Raw genomic sequence first — 17,945 nt, forward strand, 5'->3', positions numbered from 1 at the left:
AATTTTATTTTGGTTACCATTATGAGTTTTTCTCCAGAAACTCCTGAAAACAGAAACATATAATTTCAAAGTATTCACAAGGGGTTAAGCCCCCCTGTGCTCACTATAGCGCATACTTTCTCTGAGTATGTCAAGCCTCTGCATTAGAGGAATTTGCATGTGGTGAGCATGCTATGGCTGTCAACAGAAATGCGAAGGCTGGTGTGTGTCTATCCCCGAGTGCTCTAATGAGCGGCACCACATCTACTCAAACTTCTGTTTATAAAGAGGTTGTTCCAAGCATTCACCCTTAGTGAAAGGTCTGAATGCAAAGCAGTCAGATGAGGGAAAAAGGAGAATATTGTTAAATATATACACTTCGAAATCCCCGAAGGAAACCTCATTTCAGTGAGCCTAAATACATTTCAAAGTGGCAGACTAAACAAAATACTTCAAGAAGGTAACTCTGAAAAATTAGTTTTCTTATTTAGAAATGCTGTTGGCTGTGAATAGGGTCACTGCCTTTGTTGGAGGTAGGCAGATCGTCTATAATGAAAGACTTAGCCATTGAATTTTACTTTTTTTCTGCTTTTGATCTATTCACCAGCTCATCATGAGATTTACTTGTTGTTCAGAAATCTCCCTGCATTTCTACTCAATAATGTTCCCACATGAACAGCTGTCAAATAGCCGGTATTGCTTGATGTTTGGACTCCAACATTGGGTTGTACTGGCTAGTTGCCTGGGTTACCTGTGTTGTATCTATCTGTTTCTTGTGGTGGAGCATTCCTGATACTACTCAACAGACTGTGAATTTTGAATATTTCAGTCAAATATGAAATGCCAGCTGTTTTTTTGGTGACTATTGATGTCTTTGAGATTGAAAAATAAGCAGCTATTCACAAATTTATTTGCACCAGCTCTGAATGAAGAAAGAAAGCACAAATGGGAGTCATCGATATCTCTGGCAACTAATTTTTTATATACATATAAAGTGATTGTTTGTGCTACTATGTGTCAGCTTGGGGCTGTAGCCCCATCCCATTAGCAGTTCCTGTAGTGCTGAATATTCCTGTCCATGTGCCAGGGTTGCAGTCATGCAGTTACTCAATCTCTCCTTCTTCCCCCTTGCGACAGGGAGTGCAAGTGAATCAGCTTTTGACATGGTTGGTGTTCTCAGGACTCATCCTGACAACATCTTTACAAGGTACTTTTAGAGAACAAATAAAATCTCATGTTATACATCATGCTGAAAATTGCCAAGTGAACACAAATATCGGCCTCTAAGCTATACCGTAAGAAAACTAAGCGAAGTGGAATGGCTTGAAAGGCCTTTTTATGGACAAGTCAGATTTTGAAGTACTGACTCTGTGACATTAGCACCCAACACCCTGCACAAGCTCTTCCCACAGGTCTCAGGAGGGAGATGCCCAAATGCAAAATGATGTGATGTCAGGAGTGACTTTCAAAGCCTTAGAAACCAGTCAGATGAGGAGAATTGAGTTTATCAGACCTTTTTTCCTGCCTGTGAAAATTTCTAAACACTCTTGAATAATGATTTTTCTTGTTTTTAATTAGCTGTCATAGCTGCCACCGATTTTTTTCTTTTTTCTTTTTGGTAGTCCAATTTATAATGCAGGACAGTACCTGAACATGAACAATAGACATTGTGTTTACCCTGGAGACCAGGCTTGGAGTTTGCCAGGGCTTGATCTGTTCTGTATCTTTCCTGTCAATGGTAGGACAACTGATCTGACTCTTACAATCGCACATATACTGGGCCAGACCAGCTACCCCAGTATCTTGTCTCTGACACTGGCAAATTGCAGACATCTGGAGGACAGTGTAGGTCTAAAGCCATACGGTGGTGATATTTTCCTGTTGTACTGCTTTAGTTGCCAATGACTTTTGGTTCAGCGACTCCGAAGGAAGAGATCTGCTATATTAGTATTTAATAGCCCTTAATAGGATTTTTTTTCATGGATCTATTTAATAATTTTTTGAACCCATGTAGACAGTGTTTCATGAGCATGACTGTAAAGTATCTTTCATATATTTTCATTAAATAAGAAATAATTTAAAATCATGTCGTACGCTGTTGTGCTTTTGGCACAGTCTTGATCATTACATTGATGTCGGCTTAAAAATTATTTTTAATTCTTCATTTGGCACTTTGATTCTACATCTTATTTTGCTGACTTGGCTTAACGGAGCAGCATTTTAGTGGAAGGCTCTTCAAGAGCTACAGAATTTATACAACATGGAAAGACACCTTTCCTACTTCAGGAGCCTACCTATAGGTTGTAGCAAAGCCACACTTCACCCCAAAGATGAGGTGGAACTGGAAGTAAAGGGAGATGACAGGATATTGCGGTAGCTTGTAGAGGAGCCACATGTCTGGGGCCGCAGGCTGGGGAATATGCCAGAGACAGGTCCAAGATTTGAAATCAGAATGTGAGAGCCTGCATGCCCTCCTTTGTGCTTGCATTCACCAGCCTACATGTAACAACAATGTAATAATCAGCTATTTGCCTTCAGGTGAGGCTTTAAAAAATTTATTCATCTCAACAGCCATTTCTTCATTCAGTCATTCCCACTCCAGTGCAGTTACCCTGTATATAATATAGAGTACCATAGTCAGTGTAGTTTACCATACAAAGACAGGCATATAGTGGGTGTTTATGCGTCCGGTCTATAAAAAGTGTCTCTATATAGTTAATATTTAACCTCCCTATCAGTATGTCTCGATGTTTGTAGACTTGAGACCACAGCTTGCCAAAGCCTGCGGAGTCTCCTAATGCACCCAGCTGCCTCTGCCTGTCTGGCTGAGTGGGAGGGTGGGGGGAATCATGTATTGCTGACTAATGATCTGAAGGTGGCAGCATTGGGTGAGCTATCTCATTTTCTTAGCTATGCAGAACTCTCTTAAATACAGAAATTGTAGTTGTTGCATATGGCAAATTTATCAAAAAATCAGCTTTTCCTTTGAAGGGCTTTTCTTAATGCTATAGCTTAATACCACAAGTTGGTAGTAGGCAGACGTATTTTATCATCTGGTCATTTTGTATGCATTTTATTTGAGTTAGTTATGCTGAGAGTGCAAGTCTTGTCAATACTGAAGATAGGCTCTCATCAGTAAGTGTTGGCTCGTACTTATGACTCCCTTTCATAATAGTAACAATTATAATAATTTTTGAAGTTCAGTAAAAAACCCCTCCCTCTGTGTGCTGTCTATCCATCACAGAGGAAGTGAAATCGAGGTCTCCCTCTGTCTTGTAAACACCCTACCCCTGGGTAGCAGGGATCGCTCTCTCTTGTGCCAGTGTTAGCTCTCTGCCTTCTGCCCCTTCCTTCCCCATGAGTGCTCATCCTCAGGGGAGTGGAGAGCGTTTCTCTTCCCTCCCTCCGCTGGCCCTGTAGGTTGCCGAGTGGGCATTCTCCTGGGAGCAGCATGACATGGGTTTGGTCCTCCTCAGCCTGAGGAAGGTCTACAGTAAAGGTGTCCCACATATGGGGGCAAAGTCATGGCTGCTCTTACAGATCTATGACAGACAAACACCAGACCCTCCCTTTTTAGCTGCTGTTGGTTTTAAGAATGAAAATGACCGTGATCACCGTCTTTTATCAGGAGCCCAGTCCTGCTGTGTATTTGTCAGGGTGTTCATGTTCAGAGCATAACAGCTACTACCTGATGGGTTCTTTTAAGAGAGCTGAGGGGGAGGGGGCAAATTCAAAGGTGTTAGTGGGATTTAAGTGTAAAGCTGAGTGGTTCATTGCTGACAGTGGCAGCATGTACAGAACCAGGACTGTAGCCTCCTGAAGGTTTGTCTGGCAAAATATTTAGGCAGGGAATCTAAGTTTGTACTCTTCTTGGCAACAGGTCTCTTGGCTTCACTTATCACTCCTACACTGATGCCTTTGTCGTTTTGTGTACCTGGCTGTTTGTCCCTGAGGCGTCTTTTTTGGAAACCAGTTGTCTTGGCCTTCCTCTAAGTGGTGACATCAGCTCATTGCATCTAATGAAAAATTTTATGCCAGTTTGGCTTATCCGAGTCAATAGCAAAGCCAGACATGGAACTTGGATTGTTTTGTTTTGTTTTGTTTTGGTTTTTTGTTTGACAGTGTTGTGCTTTCACCTCCTCTTGTGGTTATCTGTGCCTTTGACTGCTGTGATGGAATCTGACTCAAGACATTTGAAGTCACTGCAACCTTTCCTTCTTCCCAGCTGACTTAGCAAGTTTGGATCAGACACAGGGCTCATGTTTTTATTCTTTTTTATTACACCCTTCTACGTAGTGCCATGCTGCATGAATCACTACCTCTGCAGGAACTTTTATGAGAGGCAGAGAAATGAATCATTCCTCAATTTCTAAACATTTGTTGAACTTAAAAGAGCTGTTAATTTCTGCTCTTTTGCATTTAGTATGATACTCAGCTTGGAAGAGTGGTGGTTTAAGGAGAAAATGGATGAAAAAAAATTGTGTTAGGATCCATTCTCAAGTTATTCAGAAAAACTTAAGATTTAGTACGAAATACTGGCTTGTTTCTTGTCCTAAATTCATATTTCCTGCAAAGATATGTAAATCTGTTAGGTTCAGTGGAATTATGTCCCTTTGCACAAAAACTGAAATTGTCAGATAATGTAATAAGCACACATGTATATAGGTAAGTGTGTGTGTGTATATATACAATATTTTTGTATAAATTAGAAACTGACTTCCTAAAACCTTCATATGTAGAAATAGTTACTAGCTTAATCTCAACTGTTTGGTCTAACATCAAAAAGCAATCTTGATGTGTCATGACAAAACCGAACTAAAACTCAGCACCATAGAAGCAGAAGTGACTGTCTTCTTTTGCATTTAGTGAACAGTGGGCTCTCTGTGCTTCTTACGGTCTTCCTAACATTTAACTTTGTTGGGTGGATACAGCAAAGTTAGATACAGTACTGTTATGCTGGTTTAGCACATCTCTCTCACAGCTTCTCATCAGTTTTACAGCTCGGATATGTTACCTGATTGAATGTAGACCTAAAGAACAATTGTAATGGATTGGTCAACTCATTCGACTGACTGTAATTTCTTTCTGTAATTTAAGAAGCCAAGTGGCATATTAGTTCTTCATTTATGACAGAGTAAAATCTAGTGAAGACTGAGGCCTCGGCTCAAGAAGGCTCTTAAGCACATACATACAAGAAAGTTCATTCTAACTCAAGCCAGCACTTAAATACGTGCTAGACTTTAAAGTGGCATCAGCTTGAGCTTAAAGCTGAGTGCTCTGAATTAGATCTCAGAGATCTTCAGAGGTTCCTAGACAGGCAGACCAACTAACTTGCAGGATTTTATTTTAAGGCACCTCATTTATTTCACAAGGTTTCAAAAATCTCTGCAAATTACTATCAGCGCCTTTGATACCTAAATGATCTTGCTCGTCTGTTCCTAACTGGCCATTCCTGTGAACTGCTTGGGTGCCCAGAAAAAAAGCAGAATCTCACATTTTTGTGCAAAGCTATCTTACTGCAGAACATGACATTTAAAGTACTTAGCAGTAATAACATACTTTATCTGAATTTATATTAAAGACATGAAATTCTGAAGAAGTGGGGCAATCAAGTGAATATGGTACCGATGTTCATTGCTGAAGTGCCTGTTTGCAACTACACTATATGTATCTGTATATCTGTATATTTTGCAGTGCTATTTTTTTACGATTGAATTTGGCCTTTGCAAGCAAGAGGGACAACTACGTGCTTACGGGGCAGGACTTCTGTCTTCTATTGGCGAATTAAAGGTATGTGCCCTTAAAGCAGAATCAACTTTCTTTTAATCTTAACAAAATAATAGTTGGATGTAAATATTTTGACGTTCAAATAACAGTTAAAGTTCTCAAGGTAAAAAGCTTACTTTTAAAATGTGATATTGACCTAAAAGCTTTGTTTGAAATATCAGCTGGCACTTGAAGCATGAAATGGATTTATAAGGCCCCAAGTACCAAAGCAACTATAAACTACAAAACTTATTTTTGTTTGAATTTGCATTTCTTGTAAAAGGAGGCTCATAGGTTCTAACAGGTAAGGGTGCCTTGGGCTCTAAAAGCTTTGTTTAGAAGAGAAGCATATATTTTTAATACACACAAAAAAATGTTTTGAAATCAGACACGATTCTGTTGTAAGTAATCCAATGTCTTTCAATGGATTCGTTATTGATATTAAAAGAACAACATTCACTAAGGTCCTGATTCAGTAGATTAATCATATTTAAAATTAAGGAATGCATATAAACTCATGCTAGACTTGAAGTACATGCCTATGTGACAATACATAGAGCCCTATTCTTATAAAGGTGAAAGTGTTTAACCTTGCGTGGTGTGAGCAGTTGTAGTGGATCATTTATTGCCTCTTTTTATGCCTAGAAAACACAGGGAACAAGCAAAAGGTATTTTGTCACAAGTGTAGTATTTTGGGACATAATGCATCTCTGTTGGCAAGATGGGAGGGAAGGGGAAGGAGAGGGAAGAGTACTATCTTCTGGGAACCAAATGAACTGTTGGTGGCTTTTCAGGTAAACATTTGGTTTTAGAAAGCATATACAGAATAGTATTTACAAACTGTTTGCAATATATCTGCTGTTTATTTGTGTTTAAACATCTTCCCACCCTCCTGGACTGGCTTTCAGTGAACTATCTGGCAGTTTAATAGAATTATCTCAGCCTCTTTTTGCTGTTCGTTTCACCTGTAACTGAGAATATTCATGGTGAAGCTCATTAGTCAAATGGCTATTCTTACATTAGTAGAAAAAAGGTTGAAGAAAATTACCTTCTCCAATATTTTTTCTTTGATTGCATTACAGTTGCTCTAAGTTCAGTGCATACTTCAGCCACAGAAGCATTCTGTATCAGCCTGGCAATATTTTATACCCACAGTGCAAAGATGTTCATCTCTTTGCATTTAACCATGTCCCACTTGTTTTCCTCCGGCCCAACAACATTCAGTGCTGAGCCCCAAATTCTGTGCAGGATTCTGCAGAGAATCAGGCCTTTTATTTAAACTAACAGTTACGGTCATTAGGTGATGACCCTGAAAATAGTTACCACATCATTTACAAAATCTAAGGGCACAAAAGCGAGGAAATGAATAGTCAAGAACATAATAAATCTTCTACCATCAATGTCATAAACAAACCCATTATTCTTGTCAAGTGTGCATATTTTGTTACCACACATTTGTGATCCCAAATCTGTGTTCTTCACTCAGCAATAATCTCAGAGTATAAATGCAAAGAACAATAATTTTGAAAAGCAACAGTAAAAATTAAATAATGTGCACATTAATGGACTATATTGATCTGCTTCAAAGGTATGGCCATATATATCATAATAATTTTCCCATAAATCTATAATATTATATACTTTTCTATTACACTACATATATATTTCATAGATGTGAAGCTAGAAGGGACTATTAGATCATCTGGTTTGACCTCTTGTGTATCATAAGCTATTAAATTTCACTAGATCTTGCATATACCGAGCATAGGGACTTAGGTTAGACATTTCACTTATTGAGAGACTAAGTACTTGTGTGCTGCAGGCACAGAACAGCACCATACCACAAATAGCCATAGTCTCCATGAAGGAACTGATAAGGTGAAAAATGTCTGGAAAGTCCTTGTGGGACTGTGCTCCAGGGTAGAAAAGAAGGTAAAAGGTAAGGAGAAAAACGCAAAAAACTACTAAGTTTTCTACTAATCTGACCATGGGAGAAGCTGCTTCTAGACCAGAAACCTGGCAGTGAGTGTGCTTCTTGTCAACAAGACACATCAGGCAGGTGCATAGGAAAGAGAATGCCTGGGCACCCAATGACATTGGTGCACAGCCTTGCATCAAGCCGTTGCCGGTCTCTGATGTTTCCTGGGAAAGCAACCTCCCTTACCTCTGCCCTTATCTACTAGTACCCATGGGAGGTACTGGGAGTAGCCATGTGAGGGAAAATTTCTTCCTTGACCTGAAGGCATCTGAAAGATAATGCTAATATAATAGACCGTAGTTGAGATCTTGATGATATCAATATTCTGATTGTAACTGAAATGCTAATGGATGGCAGCAAGTGCTCTGAAAATGATGACAATACCAGCTATTTCTGTGGTGAGTGGGGATGAATAGGAGACTCAGACTGCATGGCCATGAAGTCTGACCCTCATGTGTGCAACACCCATACTTCTCATAGGAGTCAGAGTGAAGAAGTCCTTTCAGAAATAACTACTGCCATTGTGGGCCCGTAGTCCCTTCTATGAAGAAGTTCAGATACTTATTTATCCTCGTCACTAGGAAGGTAGATCTTGTTTCAGTGTTGAATTTTGCTACCTTGACTTTACAGGCATTTGATATTAATATGCTTTTGTCAGCAAGAAGAAGAGCCTTTCTCCAGCAGCCCTCCTTATCAGCTCTCTTTTCAATGCAACAGTATTCACAGGAAACAAAACAGTGGCCAATTTTATGTATAATTTGTAGAAATTTTTAGAAATAAATGAGTCGCCCTACTTGCAGGGTGGAAATGGCCAGCAGTATCTGGGTCTTTCAGATGAGTGAGTGTCTTGTTCAGTCATCCCTGTTTCTATATTACACTGTTCCACTCTGCAAAGCTGGTCAACAGCTTTAGCAACAAAGAACTATAAAAGCTAGAGAAATGTGGGCAGCAGCCTATCAATATAGGATTCCCTTCAAGTCTTCTTCCCCACTCAGTATTTAGACTTCAAATTTCGGATACTGAAAAATGCAACTCCTGATGTGCATGCTATGGAAGCATCAAGCAAAAAAATTTTAAAAGCACAACAAAATAAGGAGAAAGAGGAGATTAAAAATGAAGCCTGGGGGGAAACGAATAATACAGTAAGTAGTTATAAAATGTTCTGCCTAATATAGTCAGGTTAACTCTAGCTAACGCTATTACACAGTATATATTTGGGGCTTAGAGATAAGGCAGAAATAATGTACATTTCAATTATTAAAACTATTTCTAAAAGGCAGTCCAAATGTCTTTGGAAACTTTAAGCCATTTGCTTTGTATGATGCTCTCTTGAACTCTTTCATTAAAGGAGTCTCCTATCAACCTCAGCTGGCTGTAGATCAAGTCATATATCCCTGTTACATGCTTCTATATTTAACAGAGAGGTAGACTTCAAATCTTTCTGTATAGATTTTTAAAGTCAAATACAATATCCAGTCATATTTTGTTTTAATGATAATTTATGTTAAGAAGAGCCAGCATTAGCCTTTATAACCAAAAAGATTTAAATATGAGTTTTGGCTCTGTTTTCTGAAGAGGATGAAGATGATGGAGGAAACAACTCCTGGATCCCAGATGCTCATTTTAGTGCTCTTTTTAAATAGAGAGTCTTTTCCTTATTTGTCTAAACAATATATAAAATTATACTGATGAAATAAAAAAATTCTGGTAAAATCAGGACACTGTCAGATTTGCAACCTATGTTGTAGATAAGCAGAAAAACATTTAAGAGCAGGTTTTCCAAGACTCTCTGTCATTCCCCGCCCCGGAATAACAAGGCGATAAAATCAGTACTGGCACACAGACAACTTGTCACCTGTGTTCTTATTCCGCCCTCCTGTATTCCTCAGACAGTGCAGTATTCATAACTCATCTCACGTTTTCCCCTTGCTAGCTGAAGATTGTGCTTTTTGGGGTTTGGGTTTTTTTCTGTGAAACTGAAAAGCTCCAAGTTGTATTATTACACTCCTTTTTTTTATACTCAAAGGAGAAATTACAAGACCAAACTCTTTTTTCATGTGTCAGTGATAGTGGTCACTTAGGAAATGATTCACGGTTGATCGGTGTAAATGCCTGGTGCCATCTGAGATGCCCCAGTATATCTGCCCAGCTCTCCAGCTGCCACTCCAGAAACGTGTAAGTCTTCTTTAGGTCCTGTGCTATATCTTCCATCCCTGTACAGATGTATCAGACATCCTAGGCCCTAGAGACCTGTGGTTAGGTACCTCAATCACTCTCTTAACCTTTGATCTAGCAGGGAGTGGAGGCATTTCTTTAGTGTTATGCTTATTTCCAATATGGGTAGTTGTCTAATTCTTAAGCTGCCCAGTTGTCTGATACTGCTGCTTTTCCTGGGAATCAGAGATGATTCATTTGGAAGTTTCACTCCGAACTCTTGTTGCTTGAACTGAAGGAGAATCACCAATACCTGTATTAGCATAAGCAGTACAATTTGTATGAACGGGCCATTGGAGACCGTTACCACAAATCCACAAGATGGTAAGATGCTCTATTTGACCAAAAGCTGTTTTCCATATGATTGTTAGCCTTCACATCTCATTGGAGGTGGATAACTGAAGAGGTTTCTGATGGAGAAATCCATATTGGAAACTTACTCATTTGAGTTCACTGAAGAACTGAATGTCCAAGCAAAACATAAATGAATAGCATTCATTAAAAAAAAAAACCAGGCCTGAGCTTGAAAGCTTTGTGACTCGCCAGACGAAGTTTTTCATTGAGATTCTGTACTTCATAATGTTGAGAGTGCCAAGGACCAACATTTTAGAGCACTGTAATATTTCTGAAAAAACCGCTAGTTCGGCTTTGAGTCAGTGTCCTGACCATCCTAGTCCACACTAGACAGTTTATGGTCTGTCTGAAGGTTTGTCTGCAGGCTCAGTTCAGTTGCTGAACTCTGGCATTGCTGGTGTCAGCGTATCAACTGAATAGTAGACGTTACAGACGCCAGGCCGCAGAATTTGAAAACACCATCCAGATTTGCGAAGATGTTTCCCATTGCTTTGTTAGCCATGACAATGCCTACTTGATCCAAGAGCCAAAAGACCATATTCTAGAAGGGAGATAGGTATCTCGGGTGGGAATTCATCAGAATTTAGACGCTTCATTCCCAAACTGCAATCCTAAGAATAACTGATCAGTTGTCACCTAACTTTGAAGGCATGTCTGAATTCTTTACCTGTTTCCAGGTTGTGTGTTTCCTGGTGTCTGCACATCCCAGTCTCTGCAGAGTTGCTTTGTGAAGCAGTAGCTCTGCTCATGCGTAAATTAAACTGGGATCCAGAAAGTAGGAGTCATTTCATACAGATAATCTGAGGAGAATAACCAGAAAGGCTTTCTCGGAGGACATCCACTGTGATAAAGAATTAGCTTTTGCTTCTCTTTAAACTCTCCCCTTTTATAAAATTAGGGCTCAGTGATTAGAGCAGTTGTTCACAATGCAGGAGCCACAGGCTGAATCCCTTCTCGCCTCTGATGGCTTCAATCCCAAGGAGTAGGCCTGGCCCAGCAGAGGCCATTAGTGAGTGGAGGAGAAGAGGAGAGGAGAACACTGTCACCCTTTCTGCTGAAGCTGTCACAGTAAAGGAAATATTTCATGAGCCAGAAGTGGTCACCTACTGATTCAGTTCCTAAGAAAACGTGGCCCGTATCTCTCTCTTGATTCCCTGCACAGGGCTTCACTCAATCCACTCAGAGTTTTAAAACTTTGTGCTTTAGACATTTGAGGCATCAAGTCTCACCTGGAAGTACAAAGGCACCTTAAGAGGAGATGTTTTCATCTGTAGTTAACCCCCCAGGGAGCCTATCATAATTCCCAGTCAAGAAAAACAAATTCATTTTGATAGAAGGAGGTAGATGCCTAAATTTACAGGCACTCAACCACATCATGGCTCTGCAAGGAGAAAATGACAACAGGGATATAGACAAGGGCCTAATAAGGTCAGCCTGTTCCTGCAATCCATTTAGAAGAGGATGCTGGTTAAGACAGACCATTTTTGATTTTTGTTTTCAAACCTTTTTAACTGATGGCTGGCTAGAAACAGCAAACCTTGTGAGAAGGAAAAGATAGATGTACTAAAGAAAGTTAATTCCCTGGCATTTTAAGATTCCATGCATTAACTTTTCATGTATTTATTTTTGGAGAAAGAGGAGGTGGGAAGAAGAGGTTCTTGTTCCAGTTTTATGTCCTGTTTTTTGGAGACTGCAGGTTGAGAGCTAGTGTGATATTTTCAGAGCCTTTCACAGGGATTTAGGAATGAGCATAAGCAAGAGCTCAGATAAGAGGTGTGGTGAATACCTTAAGGTTAATACCTCACTCTGCTATAAAGAATGTCCATGCAGAAAGAAAGTAAAGAAACGAGGCACCTTTGGACCTCAGGGATCTGCTCCCTCCCTGTCATTTCTCTATGCTTTTCATGCACATCTTCACTATGGATAGATATTAGGGGACTAAAGAAGGTTGAAAGTTGACCTAAATACGCTCCTATTCCTTACCTTGTACTTCTGTACAGAGCACTGAGAATGAAAATACTTGTGCTCTAAAACTTAAGGTAGATCCAAAAGCTAACACAAGTATTCAAGTGGAAAGGGGAGCTAGAAAAAGATTGTGTTGGAAAATGTCTCAGTACCTGATTTTTAGTTTTGAAACCTCTGTGTCCTTTCTAGTGGCTTGTGCCAGTCACGTGAAGAGAAAGGCTAATCGGAAATCTCTTCTCTGTGTAGCAGCATTTGATGCCTCATCTGCCCAGTGTCTGCTCTGTACTTATCTATACCTGTTTATTTAGTTATTTTTTCCTTGCAGTACTATACGGAGCATTATTGCTCAGGTGTACGTGGCAGAAGGGTAATGCATTTCATCAGCATGCAATAAATGGGCGTTATTTAATGTGTTTTCAGATATATAGTTTCACTCTTAAACTCACTGTCAGGAAAATAGTATATGATTTTGGCCTGAAAATGCAAAGCACAGATTATATGAATGGTTTGGTCAGACTCAATTCACCCACCAAGATCAGTTCTGCCAGTTAAGTGACATTTTGGGGACATACATATTTGTAGTTGTATAGATAATTTTTCAGGAGTGGTTATTTGATGACTTTCCTGTTTCCAGCTGAAGATTTAGGTCTGTAAGCCTACATGGCAGGTGCAGTTCTAATCTCCTCTGTATTATTTTAATAATTATTTTTTGGGAAAAAAATTACTCTCATAAAAAGAGCTTTTTTAAGTAACAAATGATTTATTCTGTTCAAACTGAAAAACCACTGTATGTAAAACAAGAGAGGCTACCAACTAATGGGAAACATAGAGCACAGCGATATAAAAGCTGTATATACGAACAGTTGTATACGTACACAGCAGTATCAAAATACGGTTTAACAGATCCTGTGGTATATTTTGCAGCATGCTCTCTCTGACAAGGCCAATGTGAAAACATTCGATCCAAAGACAACCTGTTTGCAAGAATGCCTTATCACTACTTTCCAGGAAGCTTACTTTGTTTCAGAAAGTTTTGAAGAAGCCAAAGAAAAGATGAGGTAAATTATTTCCCTTGACTCAAAAATCTAATTTTCTCTTCTTTAGTAGTTGAAAAAAAAGAGGTGTTAATTTTCTTTTTTCTTTCAGGGACTTCGCCAAATCGATCAATCGTCCCTTCTCTGTGTATTTCAATCCATATACGCAAAGCATTGAGATTCTGAAGGATACCAGGAGTATAGAAAATGTTGTCCAGGACCTCCGCAGCGATCTAAACACTGTATGTGATGCTTTAAGCAAAATGAACAGATATTTAGGGATTTGATATGTGTGGCACTGTGATTTGCTGTCAGTTGCTTTTTCTGTAGCCAGTCTAGTAACATCACACGATAGGCTAACTTCTCAAACCCATCAATTTTCCCTTTACAGCTTGGCCTGTGGCTTGCATCATTGTGTAGCTCTGTCTAATTGTAATGTGCAGACAAACCAAGGCAACGCTAATTTGTAAACGCAACATGGAATGTGGCAGAATATAATCATCAATTCCTCAACACAATGTCATGTACAAGTACACCATTAAAAACTTGCCTGGCAATGGTTTTGTTTCCATAAGATGGTTCACTTCAATGTATAAAAAATGGTGTTGCTGATTTCATTAAGTCTGAGTTTATAATCCCTTTCCTCCCATAAGAATCCAGAAAAAATTATTTGCAACATTTTCATTTTCTTTGTAAGAGAATCTGTATTTCTTTCTATAGTGGTGAAGACAATGTTTTGCCCATATATCTGTAACAGAACTGAGTGTCTCTTGTGACTGAACAATACAATTTATATACCAATGCTGAGATCAGGAAGGCTATGTATCAGTACTAAAAGGTCTGTGGAGATTACAGATTATGAGAACTCACAACTGACAAATGTTCAACGTGGCTGAGTAATTGCAACACAATAAAAAACCAACCTCTGACAATTCATGTAGAAAGGTAGTTCTAGTTCATGCAGGTGTTACCTGTGGCGGTCCTGAGCATGCTTCCTCTGCGAGGGCTATCTGGGAATGAGAGAGGAAGTGCTTGTGTTAATTCCGGGTTGTTAGGTGTGAATATAAAGCCCTTCTACATCATTGTGTGCCTTCTGCATTCCCTTGTCTTTTGAACATACTCCTTTTGCATTTCATGCATAATTTGCCTTTCCTCATTATGCCACATTCAACCTTGACATGGCCATGCATGACTTGGTCTACGCTGTATCAGTATCAGCACATATAAAAGGGTGAATATGCAAGTTGTTATTTAATTATAGCCAAGACGATTATCCGTTAGTAGATTACTTGTGGGGTGATTAAACCACAGAGACACCCAAGCTGCCTAGCTTGTACCAGATGGATGCAGGTAATGCCTGAGTTAATAAACTCTAAGTTAGCAAGCTCTGACAGAAGTACAAGCTCTGTCTGGGGAGCACAGTGCAGAAATATTTGAGCCGGCTCTTATCTGGAAGCAATAATTATGCATGTCTTTCCTTTATCTGGGTTATTCTATTCTCCTATTAGCCAAGATAATGGAGAGTTGACTATATTGTATGGACCCTTCTTAATGGAAACCACATAGCTTATGCAGATCATGTCAGTATGGGTGAAAGTGTCATAGCTTGTCTACATATATGGAAAATAGGTATCTATTGAAGCTGCTCTCCCAGCTGAAAGAGTCATGCAGATGCTTTTAAGTGTTGCTAGCAATTTCAGCATAAAAAGAGCACCACTTGATAGTACCAGCATATCCTTAAATAAGAGGCAATCTATAAGGATAATTTGCACAGGGAAATCTGCCACCTCCTCAAAGATAACTATGAGATAACAGAAAACGCTCTTTTCTCCGGGTGGTCCCTGCTGCATTCTAATGCTGCTGTTAATAGGGTGTGGAAAAATCTAGTTTTAGATTTAACTGTGACTGCCATTGGTACAACTGAAGAGCTGTTGAATTATCCCATGGGGATCAGCATGCCGGAGGAGTTTTTTAACTTCCTGATACTAGTACTGACTCTAAGCTAGCACTTATCACAGAGGAATCGCTGGCAACCTCGGCATGGAAGTTTCTCCCTCTTTCTTCCCATGGAATCTGATGAGCCTCTCGTAGCCCTTTCTGGAGAAAATGGACCGTACTGAGATTTGCTTTAACTGGTCTGAAAAAATGATTGCACAAGGAATAGTAGATCTTACTCAGTTCAAGAACTGACAAAGTATTGTTGCTTGCTTAAGTAAAATAAAGCCACGATGAGTAACAAAGATCCAAAGCTTACAAAGTTGCTGAGGCTTTCCCTTGAGTCAGAATTACGCAGGAAAACTTTAAATACTTATAATATCTGGATTTATTCTTGACTTTTCTGAATAGCTTAAAATAAGAATTCCACAGCAGTAAAACAATAGAAGCATATCTTTGTTTTGTTTTGTGCTGTTAGTAAGTAAATCTTATTATGGATTAGGGAGAAACCCTTAAAATCCAATAGTCATTTTAGGACTAATGATGGCAAGGAAACTGTCTACAATGAAGATATAACGTCAATGAAACAGAGCATTGTCAGAGGATAATGGGCTCATGCTGCTAGATATATGCTTAATCCAATGATTTTATTTCTGTTACACAACATGATTAAAAATAAATTAAATATAATGGGCTAAGGAATAATAGTGATTTAGAAAGACAATCGCTCATTGTTCTTACATAGCAAAGCTGCCTTCTTACAGGCTGCAGAGCAAACTGGCTTTGGGCTTCAGCCACTCAGGAGCCAGGACTGGGAAGGAACGCTTTAAAAAGTGCACTATTGCACTTTTATGAATGAAATAGTTCCAGCTTAGCTGAAATTCTTCTCTGCGGTTTTTATTAGCAAATTAAGATCAGCCATGCAGCAATCTCCTTGGATGACAAGCTCATTTAAGCATAATGAGGGAATTATTGACATTTATCAAATTACACTAACGTTTCATTTAAAATAGGCCATATTTATCTAAGGTGCTTGTTTAGCTTTAGTGAGCTGGACTCTGGAAATTGGACTCCTGGCTTAGGCTCATTTATTTCCTCTGTAATTCTGAACTGATGCTTTATGGGTCTGAGATATATGCGCTTGCTTTGCCTGCACAGGGTAAATGGGCCCGAGCTTAATGAATGTAAAGCATTGCAGTGTTTACTACCATGCAAAGTCTAAAATGAAAAACAACACTCTGAGACATTGCAGCAAATACAAATACCAAGTTTCATTTGCAAACCAGGATATGGTTCATGCATTTCATTTCATTTGTTTGGTAGAGGGGATGGAGTGGGAAAGGTGTTAACACAATATATTGTGTTTTCCCTCTACTCTTCGAGGCCTGTTTAGAAGCCTGTTTTAAGTTTAGCCCTTCAGTACACTTTCACGAAATAAGGTGTCTTTTCCTTTTTTCTTGTTATGATATCCTAATGTGATGGAGAAAATTCCAGAAATTTACTGTACTGTAATGTATATTTACTGATGCACTGTAATGGATTACAGAAGAAAGTTTCACATCTTTGAAGGGACAGCCTGGCTCAGAGAACTAAAGCTGCTGAAGGCTTTCACCTACAGGCTGCTGGTACAAATCCAGCTCAGTCAGCAGTTACTGAAAGCTATCACCAGCCAGCAGCAGCCTGGCTTCTGTGTGATGAACTGGGAAGCTGGGATTGCTTAGTCTGGAGTAGAGAAGACTGCGGGGAGACGTGATAACCTTTTTCAAACACGTAGAAATAGCTGCAAAATGGAAGGGACAAACTGTTCTCTGGCCTCAAGAACTAATGGGCTTAAACTGCAGGAAAGGAGCATTAAGTTATGTAACAGTGAAACGTGGGGGACAGATTGCCTGGGGAGACAGGAGAGCCTCCATAATTTTTTAAGAGAACAGGTTAGGCTGCTATCTCTCAGGAATGATGTTAGCACAGTCGGTCCCGTCTTGAGACCGGGGGAGAGGCTATACAACGTCTTGAAGTCCCTTAGAGTGCCTGGAAAAGGCTTCAGCCTGCTCATGAAAGGGCTCCAGCTGGCTCACAAAAGCAGTAATGGTCAACAGCCACCACCGCGGAGCGTTTGTACATCACCTGCACCTCTGCCTCCTCCTTCAGTCTTTGAATAACCCCAAAGAGTGGTTCCTCATCTTTCTGTCTTCCCTTGGGAAATGATTAGGATCCATAGTCTGAGTGTAGCCCCAATTGCTGGCTTTGGTGCTCTATTTTAAATTCATAGGCCATTTGAGAGAGCTCTGTGTGCGAGTTGCCTCTGGGTAGCTGTAACTAGCAGGTAAAAGACTGATAGTGAGTATTTGTCCTTTTTGTAGACAAGGTTTAAAGCTGCTCAACTTTATAAACAAAAAAGAAATGCATATTTCATTCTGTCTGTGCCTGCGTTTGGGCTGTCAGGAAGACCATGCTCCCTTGAACAATCTGGAGAACCTGGAGCTCTTCCAAGCTCCTGAGCCCGAGTGCTCCAGCCACACATCAACCTTGTGTCTTGGTGAAATCCAGGCACAGAGCAGCCTGTTCTCCCTAACTCCCCTGGTTTCCAAGGGAGAGAAACCCACTGGTGTAGTCCAGAAGGGAGCTTTGGTTCAGGCCCCTGACGTAGCTGGCCAGGGAACTTGGGGACCACACCTGCTGCTCAGCCTGTTGTCACATTAAAGGCCAGGTAAGGATCAATG

At 39.8% G+C, this 17,945-nt stretch overlaps 1 protein-coding gene across 1 annotated transcript in view; it reads left to right on the plus strand.

The window, feature by feature from the left end:
• Window positions 1-13,847, plus strand: part of TPH2 (tryptophan hydroxylase 2) — a 50,129-nt gene extending 36,282 nt beyond the window's left edge. Inside the window, exons 9-11 of the mRNA XM_076328660.1 lie at window positions 5,674-5,769; window positions 13,181-13,314; window positions 13,403-13,847. Of these exons, the coding sequence (XP_076184775.1) occupies window positions 5,674-5,769; window positions 13,181-13,314; window positions 13,403-13,577 (405 nt within the window). The 3' untranslated portion in view covers window positions 13,578-13,847. The remainder of the gene's footprint in view (window positions 1-5,673; window positions 5,770-13,180; window positions 13,315-13,402) is intronic.
• Window positions 13,848-17,945: the final 4,098 nt, after the last annotated feature.

This window comes from Aptenodytes patagonicus, chromosome 1 (genome assembly GCF_965638725.1).
Source record: "Aptenodytes patagonicus chromosome 1, bAptPat1.pri.cur, whole genome shotgun sequence".
NCBI lineage: Eukaryota > Metazoa > Chordata > Aves > Sphenisciformes > Spheniscidae > Aptenodytes > Aptenodytes patagonicus.